Source organism: Bubalus bubalis, chromosome 15 (genome assembly GCF_019923935.1).
Source record: "Bubalus bubalis isolate 160015118507 breed Murrah chromosome 15, NDDB_SH_1, whole genome shotgun sequence".
In the NCBI taxonomy this organism is placed as follows: Eukaryota; Metazoa; Chordata; class Mammalia; order Artiodactyla; family Bovidae; genus Bubalus; species Bubalus bubalis.
Window position 1 is genome coordinate 51,024,237 of NC_059171.1, and position 24,691 is coordinate 51,048,927.

The window sequence follows — 24,691 nt, forward strand, 5'->3', positions numbered from 1 at the left end:
AGCTACACAATGTATGATTCCATGACCTACTGGCAAAGGCTAAACTGCAGAGACAGAAAACATGAATAGTTGCTGAGGACCTGGGGTTGACTACAAAGGGTCAATACAAGGGAATCTTGAGGGGGTGATGAAATGTTGCCTATCTTTATTGTGGTAGTAGTTACATGACTGTAAATGTTTTATCAAAACTGTTGAACTATATACTCAAAGGACTGTTTAAGTCTGTAAATTATACCTTAATTAACAATGAAGGAAATAGTTGAAAGGTGAAAAAAGCACCAACTGTATACAGATAACAAAACAATATATTTTCTTCACTGGTATATGTGATCATTTTACATTATAAAGATAACAAACTATGTGACACATTTTTTACAAAGATAAGTATGATTTTGAGACCTACATCACACTAGGACTTCCCTGATGGTCCCGTGGGTAAGACTCCAAACTCCCAATGCAGTCTTTGATCCCTGGCAAGGAACTAGATCTCACACACTACAACTTAAAGAGTCCGCATGCTGCAAATAAGGATTCTGCATGCCACATCTAAGACCTGAGGCGGCCAAATAAATATCTTTTTAAAAGGCCTAATCACACTCAGTGAAATAAAATCTATAGCACTCTAAAACCAGATTAGGCAAGAATTTCAAAGAAAGATGTATAATGAAAATAGTATTTGGATTGTTAATAGGGATTCAAGTTAATGCTCTTTACTGAGATAAGAGATACAAAAAAAATGTTTTGCAAATAATGAAGATCTCTACAAATAGTAAATAAAATAGTATGGCAAAAAGCACAAGTGTTAAGGTCAATCTGCCTGGCTTGAATCCTGTCTCTGCCACTTAGTAACTGTGTGACCTTGGACAACTTATTTCAACTCTCTTAGATTTATTTTCTCAACTATAAGGTCCTCAAAGGGTTTTTGTAAAGACTAAATGAGAAAATAAAAGTGCTTTCTGTAAAACACTTAGCACTTAAAAAGATACCTGTTACTAATTTATACAATGTTGAAAATTTGAAGATGTTTATTCTCCATTTCAACTGTAATTGCAAATACTGGAGTCTTGCAAGAATTAGGACTAGAGTCATCAGAGCATTCAGAGGCTGCTTAGAGTGGCAGCAGACAAGACAAGGGGGTGGCCTGAGGTGGCGGGTCCTGTTACATCAGTCCTTTCGAACCTGTTGGGCAACTCAGCAGGCAACTGGCCAGTCATTATTAGCAGTGAAGTGCCTGCACTGTGCCGCACATGCATTCGCCCGAACTCCTAGAGTAGCAGAAGACTCGAGCAGTCTAGGCTAGGGCGAAGCTTGTGAGATGCCAGGGTGCAAAATATAAGGAGCCCTGAGCACCTAATTTGCCTACCCTAGTCCTGGCCCCTACCTTCACTCCAATGTTGTTATTTCCACACCTCTCCCAACTCACAGATTTTCCATAATCTTCCCTACCTCAGGGGCACAATCTTTGTTTCTGCTTTCTTTAAAGCCTGAGAAGATTCACAGTTTAGTAACTAATCATTAGCCTTCACTGCTGTTAATGTGTCCTCGATTATATACGTTTCCTACCTGTTTTGGATAACTTTGTTTTGAAATAATTTAAATGCTGTTTGTTTTTTTTTTTCTCTGTCAATACAGAACTCTCTCTTTGAAGACATCTGAAAGCTTGCTGACAAAAAATGATGTACGTGAACCTCACCTTCTTCATAATTTTCAAGTAAATTTGTAAAACAGTAAATTCAACCTCAGTGATCTGAAATGTTTCATTCTTTACCTTTATAGCACTAGGCAACATCATCTTTTGTGGTTTGTAGCTTTACAGTCTCTCATTATATAAGAAAAACCTTTGCAATTCCTGTTTGATTTGCTTCTTTATAGAATCTGAAACAGTCCTTTACAATTGCTTTATTTCTCATTACATACAATTTTCTGGGAAGATAAAGATGTGCTTTCTCATTCATCAAAAGTAATCGTTTTCTGAACTCACGGTATTTTGGTGTGCTTTTTTATCTTAAAGTGTAAATCTGACTATATTTATCGAATGGGAATTGAGATGAAAACCTGAGGATTATTCTGAGTTACTAATAAACTTAAAAGTGTGTGGAACTTTATACTCAAATGAAGTAAGTGACACCATAACTATGTACTAGGTTTGTTATTTAGACCCTAAGTCGTGTTTGACTCTTTTGCGACCCCAAGGACTGTAGCCCACCAGGCTCTTCTGGCCATGGGGATTCTCCAGGCAAATATACTAGAATGAGTTGCCATTTCCTCCAAGGTATCTTCCTGACCCAGGAATCAAACTGCACTGACAGGTGGATTCTTTACCAGGAAAGCCCTGTACTTGTTGGCAGCTCCAATTTTTAAATATATGGTAAAGGATGAAATTATGTCACATGTAAAAGAACGGTTTCATTAAGGATACTTTAAATTCTATATTCTGTCTCGACCCTCAAAGAAGATTGACGCAAGAATTGTTTTCAACGATGCATTAATCACATTGCTGGGAAATATTGGGCGTCTGCTCAAACTTCACCTGTGAAGGCGATGGTTCCAAACGAGCGGAAGCCACACCAGGTCGGGGGCATCCAGGGCCCGGGTTTCCCCGGGCAGCGCCCCCTTTTCTCAAGGAGCCTGGACGGAGCCCCTACCCACACGGCCGCCATCCCCGCTCCCCGGGAGCCACGAGGGTACAACACCTCGGGCGAGCTCCCCGCAGGGAAACTCCCAAATCCGTTCAACTACGGAAACAAAGGGGGGCCCCGGGGGGGGGGGGGGATGGGACGATGGAGGCGCCGGCCTCGGGAAGAATCAATTGCGATTAGGGGAACTAAAAGTACCACAGACCGTGGGCACGCTCGAACTCTGCAGTTTACCTCCGGGCGGCTCAATACACTGGTCGCGGAGTCCCGAGGCGGCGGGACTACGCTTCAAGCAGTCAAGACGGCAGGAGACGTTGACCTTGTGGTGGAGCAAACTGTGAGCGCGTCGAGGAGGCACACGCCACACTTCCTCACCGAAAGTTAAGGCGCGTTGCACAGAACGGCCACCTTCGCGCCTCCGCCCGGCGCGGATCTGGAAGGCGCCCGGGGCTCAGCCTGGGCCCGAGGCGGAAGGCTCACGGCGAGACAAGGTAACTCGCGAGGCCGCGCTGGGGTCCTTAGAGCCCAGGCCGTGACTGCGGCCCCGCCGGCCGCCAACCCAGCGGGCGCTTGACGTACCACGCTTGGGGCCCGACCTGGGGGAGAACCTGAACGCGGGGGCGTGGCCAGGAAGACGCCCCGCCCCCTATGGCCCCACCCCGCCGGACGGTTTGATTAATGAGTCTCCCGATGCAGAGAGGCTCCGGGAGCACGCAGCCCCACAGCACAGCACCACAGGTGCCAGAGGACGTCGGCGGGTCCTGCCGGGTGATCCGGCGCCTAGCTTGGCCCACAAGCAGTCTTCGCCTCGCACGAGCCCGCATAAAAGGCGCACCCGATCCGCTGGACGAAGATGGAGTGACCGGCGCGGTCCAGGCCACGCAGACCCGGCTAGACGCTTCAATTCCCGCGCAGCGGAGCCGAACCCCGCACAGCCCCTCCAGGAAAGGTGAGGACCCGAGTCCGACCCCTGCCTCGCAGTTCCCGGACTTGGACGGGTGGTGGGTGCCTTAGTCTGAGATGAGGCCACAGGTCCCTCTGGCAGAAACCACCCCGGGCTCCTGCCGTCGCCCCTGGGGACCCCGAGCCTCCGGAACGCATAATGCGAGGGCGGCCGGCGCGGGCACCGCGGGCCACGGCGTGCTCTACGAATTGACCCGCTCCATCTTTCCCGCGGGATGGGCAAGTTAATAATCCAGACGCGTGAACAAGTTCTGAACCTGAAATCTTCCTTCCCCCAGTATCGTAGCCCTCTTGACTAAATTGTTGGTGGAAAGTAAGGCTGGTTGGGCTTCCCTGGTGGCTCAGACGGTAAAGAATACGCCTGCAATGCGGAGACTTGGGTTCGATTCCTGAGTCAAGATTTCCCTGGAGAAGGAAATGGCAACCCACTCCAGTATTCTTGCCTGGAGAACCCCATGGACAGAGGAACCTGGTTGTCTACAGTCCATGGGGTCGCAAAGAATCGGACACGACTGAGCGACTAAGCACAGCACACAACGCTGGTTGGTACCGGGGCCCTCCTGAGCCTTCTAACCAATCTAAGAATCCTCGGGCCCCACCACTCTCCCCAGACCCCGGAAGGCAAAAGTGCCCCAATCAAAAGGTGCTCAACCCTGAGATGGCCCGGAGCCACATCGGATGGTGGGGCGGGGTGCGCAGGGGGAGCGAGAGGGCTGCGCTCCCATCCGGGGTAAGCTCGACCAGCGCCGCGGCCTCACCGCGCCTTCGGTCCTTTGCAGGGAAGCCGCTATGGACCGCGGCGGCCCCGCAGGCAGCCCCCTAATCTCCAGCAGCGAGCCCGCGCCCCCGATAGTCGCAGTCCGAGACTTGAGCCCCGGACGGACTGGGCCGGGACCCTCGGGCCCAGGCGGCGGCGCGCGGTCGGGAGGCGGGCGGCCGGCGGCCGCGAACGCGGCGCGGGAGCGCAGCCGCGTGCAGACTCTGCGGCACGCCTTCCTGGAGCTGCAGCGCACGCTGCCGTCGGTGCCGCCGGACACAAAGCTGTCCAAGCTGGACGTGCTGCTGCTGGCCACCACCTATATTGCGCACCTCACCCGCAGCCTTCAGGACGACGCCGAGGCGCCGGCGGACCCAGGACTGGGCGCCCTTCGCGGGGATGGTTACCTACACCCGGTCAAGGTAGGCGGGCAAGGCACTGAGGAGCCGGGCCCGGGAGCAAGGCACTATGACCTGCCGAGTCTGACACTGCTTGGGCAGATACCAGCGAGCTCTCACCGCTCCTTCCGGGTGAGACAGGGGACAGACCCGGAGAGCGATCTTCGCCTGCCAAGTCACCGGCAGGAAGGTCCCCACTGCACTAGGTTACTCCTTAACGGTTTGCAGGTAGTGGCTTAAACCTGGGGTGGCTTGGGTAGGGGGAGTTTCATGCCCCCTATAGGATGATGGAACCTACAGGATACCTTTCCTAGATGAGAAGTTTTTCGGGGGTGCCTGGTGGGGTGCTTGGTTGCACATCCTGATAATTTTTAGTTATCAGAGCCTTTGAGGGTTTTAAATTTACATAATTATGTTTCCCCTTGTGATTTTTGTCAATTTTTTTTAAAGTTTCACGAATTAAATAGGGTGATGGAATTATCTGTTGCTAACTCACCCTAGGAAACCAATGTTGAAATTTTTTTGTAAAATGAGACCGTTCTGCATCCCCATATGGTAAATTTTCAGTACATTTTAATGTTAACTATCATAGACTAGGCAGCTACCAAGAATATTAGAAAAACTACAATGAGTTTATGTAATTTTCATAATAAATTGGCATGTATTTGTGTTCGGATTAAATACTATATTCAAATTCTTTAATGTACAAAATGAGCCAAGAGAGTTCCTCTTGTATAATATTTTTTACATTACATGTAGATAGTAATGTACAAAATTGGTCAGGGTTTTGTTTAATACAGTTTATATGATTATGATTTATTACCTATATTGCAATATTTAGACTCTCGTCATCCTTTTCTCCTAGATCTAATTGTTTTTTAAATATTACATCGATCAGGCTTTCTGTTCAAAATGAATCTCCTTCCCTATATTTTCTAAAGCCAAATATTCAAAATTTTTATTCTACTATGCACATTTTCACACACACAAATATAAAATTAAGACTTTGCCTTAAGTGTATCAATGTTCAGTAAATTATTGAATAATCATTATTGAAATGAAGGTAAAATACACCCTCTAATATTAATTGAACTTAAAATTCTGTGGTAAGCTTTAACAAAATTTACTTTGTAAATGCAATCAACATGATGATATTCAAACTAGTTCAAATATTAAGTATAAATATTTGAGGTATTATTTATTCATAATTATGATAGGCTATTCCACTCCATTCATGTGTTATATAACCTCAGCTGGAAATTTATTCATTACTAATTGAGGGGTTTTGTATATAACCATTAGATGTTATTAATCTATCAATATTAGATTAATATTAGGTACCTCAGATTGCTATTCAAATATATCATTTATATTAGATTTCTTTTGACTTGACATTATACTCTAACAAAGTTTATTTCAGCATTAAGTAGGCTTAATACAAAAGGCATCTGTTAAATGCCTCTTTGTGGGAGAGAGAAATCATATGAGAAATCCCGTTGTTTTTCACTTTTGTTTCTTGCAGTGCTTTTTTGAATGAGTAACGTTAAAACCATAATTTTCATGAATGCTAAAACCATAAATTTCATGTAACAATAAGCTTAACAAGAGTTTCTTTTTGCCCTAATTCCCATACCAAATGTTTTTGTAGTCTTATAACTCTTTAAAGAAAAATTATATCTCATTTGTCCTCTGAATCAATTATTTTTATTTTAAAAGACAATTATAGGGATAATGAAAGACGGCCAAAGATTACCTCTTAAAATGAAATTGAGGGACTTCCCTGGTAGTCCAGTGGCTAAGCCTCTGTACTCTCAATGCATGGATGCCAGGATTCTATTACTGGTTAGGGAACTAGACCCACAGCCATAGCTACAGATCCTGCATGCTGGCAAGGAAGATCAGAGATCCCAGATGCCACAACTAAGACCTGGGCATATAAATAAATAAAAATAAATATTAAAAAATGAAATTGATGGTGGTTGAACAAATGACTAGTCTATTTTAAAATTATTTACTGGGTTTCTGCTATGTGCAAAGCACTGTTAAGAGAGTGAATACAATTAAGGGTAAGACTCAATCCTTGCCCTAAATGAACATAGAATGGAGAAAAGGACATAAATACAATAACAGTATTATAAGACACAGGCTTCCCCAGTGCTGCTGCTGCTGCTGCTAAGTCGCTTCAGTCGTGTCCAACTCTGTGTGACCCCATAGACGGCAGCCCACCAGATTCCCCTGTCCCTGGGATTCTCCAGGCAAGAACACTGGAGTGAGTTGCCGTTTCCTTCTCCAATACATGAAAGTGAAAAGTGAAAGTGAAGTCACTCAGTTGTGTCTGACTCTTAGCGACCCCATGGACTGCAGCCTACCAGGCTCCTCCATCCATGGGATTTTCCAGGCAAGAGTACTGGACTGGGTTGCCATTGCCTTCTCTGCTTCCCCAGTGGCTAAGCGGTAAAGAATCTGCCTGCCAATGCAGGAGATGTGCGGGTTCATTCCCCTCATTGGGAAGATCCCCTTGCGGAGGAAATGGCAACCCACTCCAGTATTCTTGCCTGGAGAATCCCATGGACAGAGAAGCCTGGCAGGCTATAGTCCATGGAGACGCAGAAGAGTCAGACTGGACAACAACAATTTTAAGAGAGAATGCTGTACATGCCATAAGAGACTATAACCTTGTGCTGTGGCGATGCAGAGGAAAGAGATTCTGTGTACATAACTGAAACTGTTTGTGACACTTTATTTTACAGATACTACCAAAATGCTTAAATATTAAGTCTGTTGTTGATTAATCTAATGCCAAAGAAATATTCTAATTATTTGTACTTTTTAATCTACAAAAGGTACTATAACCTTTAGTTAAAGAGTGTTCCAAAATGACTATTTTTCTTACAACATAGTATTACTGGGCCTTACTTTGATGATCAAAGATCCATTAACAAATATTTCAAGGCCATAATTTTGAATCATCAAAATAATCATCTTATTATCAGTATTGGAGATTTGGCATTATTAGCATTGTTGGGAATTTACAGTAAGAGTACCTCAAGAGACTTGCCCATTGGTCCCGTGGTTAAGATTCTATGCCTTCCAATGCAGGGGGCCGGGGTTGCATCCCTGGTCAGGGAACCAGATCCTGAATACCGTAAGAACCTGCATGCTGAAACTAAGACCCGGCACAGCCAAATAAATTTTAAAAAAAGAAGCTCTCCTGAGAATCTTAAAAAAAAAAAAGAATACCTCAAATGAAACTGGAAGGTTTAAGAGACTGGGATCCCAGAGGATAGGCTAAAACAACACTTTATATGCATTTGGGATGTGAACAGTTCTGATCAGCACCAGCATCCGAAAGAGCAGAACTCCAAGAGAACGGGGCTGTATTTCAGATACTTACATTGTAAGAAAAGCACTGTTGGCCTTATTAATTGCATTACCCCTGGATAATCATTGTTGATAACACAGATAAACAGTAATTTTTAAAAATAAATTTTGTTACTTTGTTTTGTTATTTTGGAATCATTTAACTCCAAAAATAAAGAATATATATTTTTAAAGTCTTTTATTTCCGGTTTAGTTCTGGTTAATTGTATGAGTGCATTAGATTGTTCTAAGCTAATGAAACTACATAATTTTAAATATGCCTTCTTAGGTAAAGTAGAAAGTCAAGATTGTGTTAAACTACACAGTGCTAAAACAGACCATTGAGAAGTGAAATGTAAATCAGTCACCTGTTTTTTTTGGCGTGATGCTGCCATGCAACCTCACCAATATTTTATTTATATGTTTATTTCTGACTCCTAAAACTATTTGTGTGTCTACTTAAATTCATTTAAAAAAAATTTTTAGTAGCCTTTTTGAAAATCCAGGGACACAAAGTTATTAAAAAGGGAACTTTACTAAGTTCATGAAATATCAGGCAAAACTCCACATAAATATTTTTAGGTTTGTTTCATAAATTACATATAAATTACTTATGTAGTGTGTGCGCTCAGTCACTCAGTGGTGTCTGACTCTTGGCAGCCCCACTGACTGTAGCTCGCCAGGCTCCTCTGTCCATGGAATTTTCCAGGCAAGAATACTGGAATGGGGTGCCATTTCCTGCTCTAGGGGATCTTCCCTACCCAGGGATCAAACCCTCATGTCTTGCATTGGCAAGACAGTTCTTTACCCAGATACTTTACCTCTGGGCCACCTGGGAAGGCCACTTACCTACTAGCAAGGCTGTAGAGCAGATCCCTTCATTGGTCTCCACTCTTGGTTGCATGCTTTAGAGTGATTCTCAATACAGTGAAACCCAGGTAACACATAGAACTAACAGGGAGCATTCAGTAATACTTTTATTTTATTTATTTTTTGACGTGTTTTAATTCACATTCTCAAATTATTATTATCTACAATTCTCAAGTGTAGAATTCTCAAATTACATTTGAGGTTTGAGCATGAGATTTTTATACTCATGAAAATGTGGCAGTAGTGTAAAAGATTGAAAAGTGCAGATTTAGGGACTTCCCTGGTGGTCCAGTGGCCAAGACTGCATGCTCCCAGTGCAAGGGGCCAGGGATTGATCCCTGGTCAAGGAACCAGATCCCCACATATGGCAACTAAGAGTTCACCTTCCACAACTAAAAGACCCTGCATGCTGCAAGTAAAGATCTTGCATGCCTCAACAAAGTTCGAAGATCCCACATGCTGCAACTAACATCTGGCACATCCAAATTAATTAATTAAGTCTTTTAAAAATAAAAGCACTTGTTTATGATATGCCTGAATATCTGCACTTCAAATTGACGATCTATGCCCTATACTACTTGCTGGACGTGGTGATCAGCTCAGACTGTGATAACAAAATACCACAGACGGGTAGATGAAACAACAGAAATTTATTTTCTCACAGTTGGAGGCTGGAAAATTCAAGATCATGGTGTTGGCCAACTCACTTCCTAGCAAGAGCTCTCTTCCTGTCTTGCATTTGGCCAACTTCACTCTTTCTCAAAGAAGGGGAGCTCTACCTCTTCTTAAAAGGCCACTAATCCTATCATGAGGGACCCACCCTCATGACCTCATCTAACCATAATTACCTCTCCAAATTATCATCACACTGGGGGTTAGAGCATTAACAAGTAAGTTTTGGGGGAACACAAATGTTCACTCCATAATACCATTGACACTGGATTCTTCAGTATAATGCAGGCCTTAACTCTGGTCTAACAATGCCAAATTCAGACATATCAAAAAATCCCAGGCAAATTTCTAAAACGCTTCACATTCCCAACTGGTCAAGGGAATCCCAGGAATAGGACCAATATGATACATCCAGAGCATACACGAATGCACTTCTATGATTTAAAACAAAACCGGAAATGGATTTGCAAAAATAAATAATAGTCTTATTACTGTATTGAATATAAAATACAAGTTTGTTTATAGGAAGATTATATAGGAGTGGAACATTTTAAATTCCAAGTAACACAGATGTTGTATTTAATCTGTGTTGAAGTTCTGCTAGATTCTGAGCAGAATAATCTGACTTTAGGACTCTGAAATGATCTAAACCACATTGGAGCAAGTTCAGTTATCACATCTGGAGGCATAAAACTCACATGCTTACTTATTATTCTTATGCTACATTTTACATCTGGAATCCCAGTTGAGGTGACAGTCCCTGTATTTGGAAGGCTTATAAGGCAGGCTTATATTATTCCAGATAAGAATTGGCTCTACCTTATACTTTTATGAAGAAGTCCAGTCTGATTTAATTGTTCTGGAGTGTGATTTGGCCATTAGTTTTTGTTTTTTTTTAAAGCTCCCATGTGATCCTAATGTGCAACTTGTGTTGAAAAGCCAGAGCTCTTATGAACTTTTAAAAAACTTATTTATTTATTCATTTATTTACTGGATGTATTGGGTCTTCATTGCTGTGCACGGGCTTTCTCTGGTTGTGGCGGATGGGGATTACTCTCCGGTCGGGCTTCTCATTGCAGTGGTTCCTCTTGTGGAACACAGGCTCTCAAGCATGGGCTCAGTTGCCCTACAGCATGTGGAATCTTCCTGGATCAGGGAACCTATGTTCCCTGCATTAGCAGATAGATTCTTAACCACTGTACCACCAGGGAAGTCCTCTTATGGACTTTGAATTGTTAATAACAGTACCTCTGTTTGAGCACCATGGATTATCTTCCAGGCATTTAAGAACATTTCAAGGACCACCCTTTCCACTGATGGTCCAGTGGCTAAGACTCTGTGCTCCCAATGCAGGAGGCCCAGGTTTGACCCTTGGTCAGGGAACTAGATCCCACATATCACAACTAAAGATTCTGCATGCTGCAACTCCTGTATGCTGCAATAAAAATTAAAGATCCTGTGTGCCACAACTGAAGCCTGGCAGAGCCAAATAAATATTTTAATTTTAAGTTTTTTTTTAAAAAAGAACATTTCATGGTGCTGTGTAACCAGCAGTCTGCCCATGTACATTCACTGGTGAAAGTAGCCTGCTGCTCACAGCAGTGTTTACTCTCTGGAGAGTGTGGGACCCCACTGCCGACCTCAAAGAATTACACTTTAGTCTAAAGACTTATCTTTGTATTTAAAAAAAAAAACAGTATTTCTCTGATTATTCCAAAGACCTTAAACCAAAATTATATGACCCTCCCCTCTAAGAAAAAAAAAGTGTATCCTGAAAGTATTACCTGTGTAGTATATTTTTTCATCATCATCCTGTTTGGAAATTAATTATATTATTTGAGAGGCTGGCCATTTTAAAGGTGAATTTAGAAAAGTCACAATCAGAATAGAAATGTGATAATGAGTGAAAGTTAGAGCGTGTGATGCCAGTACAAGCAGACATTTAATCTAGGTGTTCTAGCTGTGTAACCCCGAACATTCTAATGTTTGCAACTTCCGGATATTGCTTTTAGCAGGATAAAATGTTTAGGTAGTTGAATTAGTCACTTTTCATTGTAATCCTTTGACAAATGTAGATGCATAATACCACATATAACTTTTTAAAACATTTTTAAAGCCAGGGATTTTGTTTAAGGTTGAGTTTAAAGTTAAAACATTGTAGATAGATAAATTTTCCTACATCTAAATATATTTATTCTTCATAATTTTTTGCAGTTCTGGTCCACATGCACGCATATTATTTCATACAGTTATAATCGGAGTCTGGGTATATTTTAAATTTTGCTGTTAGCATTAATAAACATTTTTTTGTCATCACTTAAACTTTGTAATCACAGTTGTTACTAGCTACATAGTATTGCATTTGCATTGAAGCATTAGGAATTTTTAATATTATTATTGCACACTGTCTGTAGATACTAACTTTTGGATTATTGTTTAAATATTCTTTTTCAGAAATGGCCCATGCGATCAAGATTGTACATTGGTGCTACTGGTCAGTTTCTGAAGCATCCTGTCTCTGGAGAAAAAACAAATCATGACAATATTCCAACAGACTCTCAGCCTTAGGCTCTCCCCTGATGGGAGCTGGTAGAAAGTGATGTTGTTGTTATTAACTGATATGAAATAACTATATTTATTACATCAGACATAACAAGCATTATTTCTGAAAGTTTTCACGTGAATCCATAGTTGGATATTCTAATTTATCTAAGTAAATGTGGAATGAAATCCTCAGTCAAATGTAAAAATACACAGCTTGTCCATTCAGTATGAGAGAGTTACTACTATAAATTGCAGAAGAAACTAATGGGAAAAAAAAAAACCCCATATGACAACAAAGAATTGTGTATATAGCCAAAGAATACATATGTTTTCTATAGTGTATCTATCACAAGCTCATCTGTACAATCTTCCTGGTTTAAAAAAATTAAATTTGTAAAACACCAGTATTTCATTTTTGAGAAGACCGGCCTGTGCTTAAAATTGGTCTAAGAAGCCATTCCAGCTGGAAGGTGCTACATCATTTACTCAGTTTTAGCTGAATATATGTGAAGACTATTGAGCTATATGGCGACGCAGTAATTAGAAATGGTTTGCTTCCTAGGACAAGTCTTGGCCGCCTTCCTAGAGGATTATTAAATATCTTACTGTGTTTCCAAATTATGGAAGGCGCTGGGCCTCCCTGCAACCCTGTGGGAACAGCAGATGGTTGTCACTGGGCAGCAGGGTTTGCCACCCTCCCTGCGCCCCAGTCACACCATATCCACCCTACTCTCAGGTCCTGCACTAGGTAAGCAGGTTTAGCTGTAGCCCCTAGAGAGAGTGGCATGTTCAGGCCTGTCGGGGGCCTCCAGTGAACCCCTTGACTTCACAGTCACAACCTTGGCCAGGTTCCTTCTCCCCTTGTCAGCTGCTGTTCATAGTGAACCTACCTGACCCTTATGAAACAGGAGAAGTCCTTTCTGACTTGGGACTTTTGGGGCTGATCTGTACCTTGAAGAGGCTAAGGACACAGAGTGACCATCCTGAGATACAGGATGCTCCAATTTGGACCCACAAGCAGGAAAAGCCCTCTGCTCTGGGTCTCTCCCACTGCCCCGCACACGAAGTACCCAGGGAGTAGCTCTTTTGCCTGACTGAACCAGTGGTTTCAGTTCTGGCAGGAACTTGATGGTCCTAGCTGAGAAGTGGGGATATTTATCAGGGAACACATCAAATCTCAAAACAACAGAGTGTAGTAGAGACACTTGTTAAAAAAAAATTATTAGTCTCTTTTGTCATCTTTGCTGATTTAGATTCCCTTTTATCTCCCTTTCTTATTTTTCTCCTCACTCTTTACTATTTCACTGTCCAGGTGTGTAAAGGTCATTCATTTCTTGATAACCTGCAGTTTTAAAGTTGTGGGTTTGGTCCAACATTATAAAATAGAAATGTGTATGAATGGCCTTGGTTGAATTAATATAGCAGCTGAACCACCATTTCATTTCCTCCTCCATTTAACTCCAGCTTTTGGCAGTGAAATGAAATAAAAGACTATTTGAAGGCAAAGTTGATTTGAGGATGATCATGTCTCAGCTCATGTCTGATAGTTTGTAACTTTTATTTTAATGTGAATGTACTCATTGTAATGTGACCAAAGCATGTCTTTAAAAAGAAAAGGCATATAATAAAAAATGTCTGCATATTAATATGTAGCAAAAATGTTTGTATATTTAAAGATTTGTGAGTATACTTACCCATTCATATGCCATTGAAAGGAATACAAAATAAAATGAGATGGATTCAGCCATTCATTATTATAAATTATTAGAATAAAAAAGTGCTAAAAATAATCTTTTAAGGAATGAAATCAGAACTTCTTTAAAGTTACCTAGAACTGAACTGAAAACACTAAATGTGATAGCAAGAATTTCAGGGGAAAAATGCCGTTTTTAAAGCATTTAGTTGGGGAATAATTACGATTTTTGTTGAATTATCAGACTTTTCTAAATCCTCCTTCTAAATTATTAGTCATTGTCTTAACAGTATTACTTTTTATTTCTTCTTGTCCAGTTACAAATGTTTTAATGCCAAAGAACTATAGTTCTCTCATAAGCTTTATAACATTTTATTAAATTGCTAAATATGGTAACAGCGTTTGGTAGGTTGGAAAACTTGAGGTGAAATTGCATATTTTCACTCCAAGTTTAAAAGAAGCATGCTGTTTAATTAATGGTGCATGGTCAAGATAAAGGATATTATTACTAAAATAAAATAAAGTACCAATTTGAAAACTAGTTTAGTCTGTTATATCTATCTCTGCAGTTATTTAACAAATACCTATGGCAACACTTGAAAATCTTTCTGGAAGATAGACACCTACTTGGTATTAGCTTCTTCACCATGCTATCTTTAGTGGAGTATGTAATATGGAGGGGAAGAGGGTATACTGGATCACCATATTATCCCATAATATGCAAGGGAAATCCTCCTTTAAGTGTCTTCAGTTCACTCACCTCTCTCAGTAATAGTCATATATTTACGATTCCTCTGTAGTGATAATTTGGGTGGATAAGGAAATACCTTTTCAGAAGCATAACCAGTTCTAATAGACCTTTAAAATATTTGTTGCTTCTTTTTCTGATTATAAAAATGCTTACAATGCAGTTTGTGTCAATTATACATCAGAAAAGCTATGTTAAAAACTATATACATACCTGTTCTAAAAAATAATAACGAAAAGGAATGGAGTGGAAAAGTAAAAGTCTCACAGTGGAAATGGTTGTTTAGAATAGAGTGAAGCTGAAAGTATCTGTTTCACACATTATTTGGTGATAGAAAATACTGGTTTTAGGGACTTCCCTGGTAGTCCAGTGTCCAGGACTCCATGCTCCCAAAGCAGAGGACCCGGGTTTGACCCCTGGTTGGGGGAACTAGATCCCACATGCCATAACTAAGATACAATGTAGTCAAGTAAATAAAGAAAAATAAATATTTTTAAAAACTGTTTTTATATTTTGATAAGGCTTTTTTGATCCAACTACTTCAATCTGCAGAGTTATTGATAATCCTAAACAGTAATTTTCTTATCTACTCATGGAGAATTTATTTAAAGTAAGAAAAAGCTATAAGAAAAGTAAATAAATGCTAGTTGTCTTCACTGAAATGCACAGTATTTTAGTTGAAATTGCTTTTTAGGTTAAATTATTCAATAATTTTTCCTTTTTCCAAAGGGTCTCATTTTATATTCATGAAGGCAGCTAGCCAGTTATTATCAAAAAGAAAGCTTTCAAGCTCTAATAAGATCTCTTTTTTTGGTTTAGGTTTTTGTGTTTGTTTGGGGGTAGGGGGGTGGGTTATAGAGGTAATTCTGTATATATTTTCCAGCAGTATTTAATCTTTTTATTTAGTCTTCAGTGTGTCAATAGTGCCATTCTGAGGAAATAATCCAATCCAGACCAAACATCTCCACCATGGCCGACATAATTCTGTTAGAAATCAACACATGAATTGTATTTGGCATCTTTTAAGACACTTTGCATGCTGGCTGTATATAAAACTGTATTCTTAGCTGGCAGGGAGAAGAAATGATAAGTCAAACAGATTGCTTCTGATCCAAATTCATATATTAGATACCTTGAGAGGGCAGTTTAACCTAAATGCTGTTTCCTAGCTCTGTATGCTGCCACTGCTGCTGCTAAGTCTCTTCAGTCATGTCCGACTCTGTGCGACCCCATAGACGGCAGCCCACCAGGCTCCCCCGTCCCTGGGATTCTCCAGGCAAGAACACTGGAGTGGGTTGCCATTTCCTTCTCCAATGCGTGAAAGTGAGAAGTGAAAATGAAATCACTCAGTCGTGTCCGACTCTTGGCGACCCCATGGACTGCGGCCCACCAGGCTCCTCCATCCATGGAATTTTCCAGGCAAAAGTACTGGAGTGGGGTGCCATTGCCTTCTCCAAAGGGAATACTACAAAATTGTATATCTCAAAAAACTACTTTTATTGTGCTGCACACTGGTAGCTGGTGGTCTTATATGTGGTTATTTTATTGAAAAAAATAAATGCCCCTTAAATCCTGTAGATTTGCTTTCTATAAACTTTGAGTGCAGCACAGATGGCACTGCAGCACAGTTGGGAACGAGGGACGTTAAATATTCCTGCCCAACTCCATAAGCCCGGGAAAGGCTTCCCTTCCTATGTTTACACAGGCCTTAGTTTCAACTCATAAGAGGAACCAGTTCAGTGAAATATACCTCAATCAGTCAGACTTTCATTATAAATTATACCACAGCACAGAGCTGTCAGAAGCTTTTAAATTATAAACTGAAGAATAATCTTAACTATTAGGCTTAAAGATTATGTCAATAGTCATTTCCTGTACACATGAATGTTACTGAAGAAACGCATGCATTCCTGCCCTCTCAGGACCAAGAAGTATGTCCATGGGGAGGTCTGGGGATGAACTTAAATCACTTGTCTCTGTTTTTATGGCCATTAAAAACTGGGGGCCTTTTAAAACAATGTGAGGTCTAAATAAGAACTGATTTTAGATGTTCTTATTTTCAAATAAGTTCTGAAGTCACTTAATTTACAACCTTTAAATGTGTGCTATTATAAGGCACCTAAATGCTTTACATACTTATCTATATAAGTATGTCTTGCATGTCAAAATTTTTAAATTAAGTTTATATTTTTCAAAGGCCCATGCAAAACTGTCCTTACTGTGTACCTGTACCTCTTGCTGACAGTAAGCCCCTAGACCAGAGCCCTCCTGAAACTGGGCAATAATAGCAAGTGAAAAAAGTGGGGTTCAACAGCAGAGATGTGCTACAGTCCATGAAGTCACAAAGACTCGGACACAATTTTGCAACTGAATAACAACAGCAATGGCAGAGACAGGAGAGTCAAGAGAGGGGAGAGAGGTGAGAAGCAGGAAGCTATTTCCAGATCCTCCTCTCAGAAGGAGGAGGCCTGGTCCACCCGTGTTCAGTCAGGCTACAGGTGTGGTGTTCTGGGACACACAGGAGAGACTGCCTTGAAATGAACCTGACTTCCAGCTAAGATCAATCCATCACTGCAGTAAGCACCAGGCTTAGTGTTTGCCCTCAACAAACTGCCCCTTGCCTTTTCTCCTCTTCCCCTCAGCTCACAGTCGATGTGAAATAATTCCCTGGTAGCTCAGCTGGTAAAGAATCTGCCTGCAATGCAGGAGAGCCCGGTTCAATTCGTGGGTTGGGAAAATCCCCTGAAGAAGGGATAGGCTACTCACTCCAGTACTCTTGAGCTTCCCTGGTGGCTCAGACAGTAAAGAATCTGCCTGCAATGCGGGAGACCTGGGTTCAATCCCTGGGTTGGGAAGATCCCCTGGAGGAGGGCATGGCAATCCACTCCAGTATTCTTGCCTGGAGAATCCCAAGGACAGAGGTGCCTGGCCAGCTACAGTCCATGGGATCACAAACAGTTGGACATGACTGAGTGACTAATCACAGCACAGCAATAGCTAAGCAAGTACACACAGGCAGCTCAAAGCAAGTCAGGATTGTCGTTTCTGGCTGGTTAGATGTTAGAAAAAGGGTTAAAGATGATAAGGTGAAGCGTGACACAAAAACCCAAGAAGCTGGACTTCCCTAGTGGTCCAGTGGCAAAGAATGCACCTGCCAGTGCAGGAGACGTGGGCTCGATCCCGGATCTGGGAAGATCCTACATCCCGTGGAGCAGCTAAGCCCGCGTGCCACAACTACTGAAGCCCAAGTGCCGTAGAGCCTGTGACCCACAAGAGAAACCACTGCAATGAGAAGCCGGCGAACCACAACTAGAGCGTAACTCCCGCTTTCTGCAACTAGAGAAAGCCAAAGTGCAGCAACAAAGATGCAGCACAGCCAAAAATAAATTTTTAAATAAATGAATAAATAAAAACCAAGAAGCCACGAAAGAAAAGCTCGGTAATTTTGACTATGTAAAATTCATAAAACAAAAGAAAAAACATAAGGTAAAGATACTGAAAAAAAAAAAAAAAACTTGGGAAAAAAGCCACAACACATGATATCCACGCTAGTAATTTCCTTTATATAATGCAGCTCTCAGATTTAAAAAGACCAGCTACTCAGAAAAATGCCGCAAATGATATAAGTACAAACTTCATAAAAAGAAACCAAACACCCAGTATCTTTATGAAAAGACACACAAACTCACCTAAGATAAGAAATGTAAATTTTAAAAAGCAATGAAATAAAATATTTCACCTATCTGAATGCTATAAACTATCCAATTACAAAGTAAGTCCTGGGGGATGTAATACACAGTATGGTAAATATAGTAATATCTGTATTGTATATTTGAAAGTTGCTAAGAGAGTAGATCTTAAAAATTCTTAACACAAGAAAAAAAATTATAATTATGTGAGGTGATGTTAACTAAACTTGTGGGAATCATTTTGATATATATCATTATGTAATACCTCTTAAACTTATACAGTGTTATATGTCAATTATATCTCAATAAAACTGGGAGGGAGAATGTGTAAGTGATGATGATTAATTTTACTGGTATACTAGAGTTAACTTGTTTTAACCATAATGCTTGAGTATTTATGTTTTTGATGAAAATTAATCTTTGTCATTTTTATCCTCCTGCCTTTTCTCTCCCAGGTTAAATTAAATGGAGAAATGTGACCAAAAAAGAATGACATAAAGTAGAATACCCATTTTTAGTGAGGGTGGGGAAATGATGATTATAGCCCTGTTGGAGTATCAGTTCAGTTCAGTCGCTCAGTCGAGTCCGACTCTCTGCGACCCCATGAATTGCAGCACCCCAGGCCTCCCTGTCCATCACTCCCGGAGTTCACTCAAATTCACGTCCATCAAGTCAGTGATGCCATCCAGCCATCTCATCCTCTGTCATCCCTTTCTCCTCCTGCCCCCAATCCCTCCCAGCATCAGAGTCTTTTCCAGTGAGTCAACTCTTAACATGAGGTGGCCAAAGTACTGGAGTTTCAGCTTTAGCATCATTCCTTCCAAAGAAATCCCAGGGCTGATCTCCTTCAGAATGGACTGGTTGGATCACCTTGCAGTCCAAGGGACTCTCAAGAGTCTTCTCCAACACCGTTCAAAAGCATCAATTCTTCAGCGCTCAGCCTTCTTCACAGTCCAACTCTCACATCCATACATGACCACAGGAAAAACCATAGCCTTGACTAGACGGACCTTTGTTGGCAAAGTAATGTCTCTGCTTTTCAATATGCTATCTAGGTTGGTCATAACTTTTCTTCCAAGGAGTAAGCATCTTTTAATTTCATGGCTGCAAGCTTTTTAAACAGTTTCACCATCTCTCTCTCAATATGTTAAGTGTACATATCCTGACTTAGCAATTCTACATTAAAGAATTTGCCTAATGATACACAGTCGTAAAAATATATAACAATTATTATTGTAGGTATTCATCATCTTTTGTCTCATCATCGTATACTTAAAAGTTTCCCCTGTCTTCTGTACTGGCTGCACTCAAGTAACCTACCAAAAGTGCAAACCTGAGGATGTAATGTACTTGATCAAATCCATTCAATGGTTCCTCATTGTGTAAGAGCAGGTCTAACCCCTTAACTTGGGTTATGAAACCTCTGTCTATATCACTGCCTACAGTCCTCTACGACTGCCTATTTTACACTTTGTGTGTGTGTGTGCCTGTGTGCTCAATCATGTCCGACTCTTTGTGACCCCATAGACTGTAGCCTGCCAGGCTCCCCGCTGTCCATGGGATTCTCCAGGCAAGAATATTGGAGTGAGTTGCCATTTCCTACTCCAGGTGATCTTCCCAACTTAAGGATCAATCGTCATCTCTGTGTCTCCTGCATTGGCAGGCGGGTCCTTTACCACCGAGCCACCTGAGAAGCCCACCCATTTTATACTTCAGGTTATAGTAAACACACACACACACACACACACACACAGCCGTTTCATGCTTCAGTGCTTTTGTTCATCAATCATCAGTTGGTCCACAAATATTTTCTTAATACTATGGCATGCATTGTTCACTGCTTGTCATATCAGTTAGGAATTGCATTCAGCTGCTAATTAGAAAGTCTGAACCATACTGGCTTCAATAAATTAGGGCTTTATTCTCTCCTGTAAAAGAAATCTACAAGCAGGAGGTCCAGGGCTGGTAAGATGACTTTGTAAATTTATCAAGGGCCAAAGCTTCTACATATTTCTCCTTTGCCAGAAGTGGGTTACAAGGTCGCCCCTAGGTGTAAGGGAGGTGTATCTATCAGTCTGGGTTTGGAATGGTCTGCTCTTGCTCAGTTAAAAACAGTCAGACTTCTTACAAGGAATTAGTGACTTTCATCACTGGGATGAAACCAACTTGAGCTGGATTTCTAGGAACAATTTCCTAAGTCATTCCATGGAACTTGGCTGCCAAAGCAGCTGAACCTTCTGCCACAACCTGGACTCTGCCTGCCCAGCGGAAGCTGACTCCAGAAGCGCACAGACTTTGCTGTGTAAAGGCCAGCACAATGGATGTCTCACAGCTTGCTTTTCTCCTCGTGTAGCTCAATTTAGAATCTGGGTTTTACACAAATGTGTTTCATTGGTAGGATCTAATTCACATCCAGAATCTAAGCTGCTGAAGAGTTTTGGAATGCTATGTAATACTTAGCCTTTCATCCTCTGACATATAGAAACAGATAAAAGGAGGCTGGGAAGCAAGCAAACAGATTGAAACAAGAGGCTTAGCCCTAGAACCAGGCACATAACACAAACAAAATCAGGGTTTCATTATCAGGGAAGAAGGCTGGGGATGGTAACAAAGAACCTGACCCAGTCTTAAGAAATCAAGGAAGCCTTCCTGAGAAGGCAAAGAGGGACAAGAAGAGCATTCTAGTTATAGGAAATACCAAGTGAAAAGAATGTGCTGCTTTGAAAGAAAGTGCCTGGGGAAGAAGGATGGGTATTTCACATATATTATCACATTTATTCCTCACAAAAATCTTAGGAATAAGTTATATTATTCCCAATTTTTAAATGAAGGAAGGCTTTGAAATGTACATTAAAGGATTTGGATTTAAGGGTAGCCATAAATCTTGCATGGAAATGCAGCGGTATTGGGTATCAAGGAGCTATTCATAAGCAGAAAGAAAAGTACAAATTTCCAAACAACATAAAACCCCATAACTACAACTAAAAAATAAAACAGACTGAGAAAAGTTATTGGCAGTGCATGTGACTATTAACTGACAAAAGATTAGTATCCAGAATATAGAAAGAAATCCCATAAATTAAATTTTTTAAATTACAGATACTTCAGTAAAAAAACTGGGCAAAGCTGTGAAGGCTATGATTTACAGAAAAGAAAACCCAAATGATTAAAAATGTGAAAAAAAAAGGGAAAAACAAAACATTTATAAAATTATCTTTTCAACCTCATAGCAAGTGCAAATTAAAATAACAGTTAACACCATTTCATATTTATCATATTGACAAAATTGTTTAAATTCTGAAAACAGCAAGTTTTGACAAGGGTATAGAGCAACTATTTGGAAAGCAATTGACTGTTAAGTATGAAGATGAATTTATCCTTTGATCCTTAAACCTGGCAGTTCAGCCTCTAGAGACAATGGTATGTTAGGAAAGCTAGTTGTTAAGTATTCAAGTATTCAGGTATCTTGTGAGCCAGTTGTTAGTAGCTTGAAATCACCATGATATATTAACAGCATTGTTATTTTCGTCATTTAGTTGCTAAGTCGTGTCTGACTCCTTCATGACCCCATGGGCTGTAGCCCGCCACGCTCCTCTGTCCATAGGATTTTTCAGGCAAGAATATTGGAGTGGGTTGCCACTTCCTTCTCCAGGGGATCTTCCCCACCCAGGGATCAAACTCACGTCTTCTGCGTTGCAGGTGGATTCTTTACTGCTGTGGCACCAGGGAGGCCCAGTTAACAGCATGGATATCTGAAAATGCTACAGATAAGGGTTTTGTTTGGGGGGAGTTGGGTTTTACTCTTTTGTTGTTGTTTTGAGCTCTTATTTACCAAAAACCAGCAGACATAGAGAAACCCATGCCTAAGTACAAGGAGACATCATAGGAAAAAACATTCAGAATTTCCACTGTATTTACGTTTAACGGGGTGTTAATTTCAGGACATAATTCATATTAGATCATCACAGAGGTACAATAACATCATACTTTAACCTTAGTTTGAATTTTTCAATTACTTCCACATTCTCTACTCTCTATGTAGTCATTCTCAAATAATTTTTGTTTAAACAGTAAGGAAAGTATATTATTTCACATAAGAAGCTGGAGAGGCTTCCTGGCTGCTTAACTTGCTGACTATTTTTAAGTTGCTTGGTTCCTTCTCTTCCCATTTTGCCATCAACGGAAGCTCCCCTCATTTAACAAGAGCTGCGGCGATGCCAGGAATTCTTTCACCAATGATCGATGGTGATCATATGTAAGGGATAAAAGCTGCTTCTTCCCACATGTGCCTTTTCATCAAAGAACAAAACTTTCCCTGAATTCCCCTAGCAGACTTCCCCTCAGGTCCCATTGGTCAGCTTGAATAATTTAAATTTTAATTCCATTACATTCAAAATTTGTCATAGGATTGAAGTAGTTGTTTGCAAGCCTTACATAAAAGTTAAATTTTTAAACAGAAAAGGAAAACCCTAGAGTCTCACACTGACAATTAAAGCCACTCATTATTTTAGATCCGGGCAAAAATCGTAAGTAATTTAGGTAATTTTCACTGAAATTATCTCAGTAAAGTTCATGTACTTCAAGTGTTTAAGAATCAACTTTCATTCAGATCAGTGCCCTATTTTCTGACAATTTAATGTATTTTTCACAGATTTAGAACTTTAACCTTGACGAGAGGTATAAATGCTATGATTATCTTAATGTCAATATTATGTTTAAAAATAATCTTGCCGGAGGTAAAAGGATCATATATATGAAAGTCATGCAGTTATGACTAGGGTCATTTACATTTCTCTTGCTTAACTCTATTTTGACATGCTTACCATTGAGCCAGGGAAAGCACAAGCATATGGTTATTATAGCCACTTCCTTCCAGTTCCAACCTCATTTTCTGCTGCAAACATCGAGGGGAACCAGGTTCTCCGAGTCATTCACTAATATGAAAAAGGACTGAAGGCCAAATGTATTAATTTACTAATGAGATTTACATGTGGAAGTGCAGACGATAGATTCTGACAGCTTCTAAGGAAATAATACCCTGTATGCCCTGAATCCACATATATGTCTACCAAATGTAAACTTTCTAAGATAATCCAAGTTATACTGTCAAAAAATAGCTATTTTTTAAAAAGTTACATTTGGATAAACCGTTATATTTAGGGCTTCCCAGGTGGCACAGTGGTAAAGAATCCACATGCCAATGCAGGAGACTCAAGAGATGTGGATTCAATTCCTAGATCAGGAAGACCCCTGGAGGAGGAAATGGCAACTCATTACAGTATTCTTGCCTGGAAAACTCCATGGACAGAGGAGTTTGGCAGGCTACAGTCCATGGGGTTGCAAAGATTCGGACACAACTGAACACACGTGCACACACATATCATATAAACCATGAAACTTTCCCTTTGAAGTGGTTTTAGTTGTATTTGCAACTGGCAGCGTTAACTCACTTCAGCAACCTAGAGACTGGCAACGCCTAAGATGGTGCTCCTTGCTGGAGAATACTGAACACTTGTCATGATGTTAATAAGGGAATGATGGCTGAAGGGGGCAAATCTTCAAACAGAAAGGGGGCAAATCTTCAAATAGAAAGGAGGCAAATAGAAATGGTATATTTTTGCAGTCAGAAGAGAAAATGTACTATTTTAATAATTTTTCAACTTACTTTAATTATAAAATTGCATACACACAGTAAATATCCAAACAGTAGTGAACGGCATACAAAAAAAAAATTAAAATATCACTTTCCCTCCAAAACCAACTAGAGACATACATTGCCAACATTCCTTCTGAGCCTCTCAAAAAATCTATAGTCAAATAAATGCATGTTCTTTTTATTTAGGAAAATAAAATAAATATTTAAAAATAGCTTTTAAATTTTAACATATCTTGAAATAATTTCCAAATCAGCAAATACAGATCCATTTATTTATTCAATCAATAGCTATTTATTAAATGCTGGAGACTATATTAGGTACTAGGAATAAAATGGTCAGCAAAACAGACTAGATGTTTCCTCTCACAGAATGTATATTTCAGTGAGGGCAGCAAAAGTACAGAATTTCTTTTTTTTTTTTTAATGTAACTACAGATTATGAAGGAAACAAAAAAGGATATGTTTTACAGTGGACCCACTTTAAATAAGTGGCTCAGTCAGTAAAGAATCCACTTGCAGTGAAGGACATCTCTTGCACTGTAGAAGTGAGTGAGTGAAAGCTGCTCAGTTGCTTCTGACTCTTTTCGACCCCATGGACTATATAGCCCATGAAATTCTCCAGGCCAGAATACTGGAGTGGATAGCCATTCCCTTCTCCAGGGCAGGGGATCTTCCCAACCCGGGGATTGAACCCAGGTCTCCCGC

At 40.6% G+C, this 24,691-nt stretch overlaps 1 protein-coding gene and 1 long non-coding RNA gene across 2 annotated transcripts in view; both read left to right on the top strand.

Moving 5' to 3' along the window:
• The window catches only part of PPP1R42 (protein phosphatase 1 regulatory subunit 42), a 75,633-nt gene that overhangs the window by 42,804 nt on the left and 8,138 nt on the right, over positions 1 to 24,691 (top strand). Inside the window, exon 9 of the mRNA XM_006069526.4 lies at positions 1,633 to 3,585. Coding sequence (XP_006069588.2) covers positions 1,633 to 1,656 — 24 coding nt within the window. The 3' untranslated portion in view covers positions 1,657 to 3,585. The remainder of the gene's footprint in view (positions 1 to 1,632; positions 3,586 to 24,691) is intronic.
• TCF24 lies at positions 3,454 to 14,424 on the top strand. Its single transcript, XR_006544971.2, has 3 exons — positions 3,454 to 3,585; positions 4,379 to 4,778; positions 12,111 to 14,424. It is a non-coding gene; the product is annotated as a transcription factor 24 (long non-coding RNA).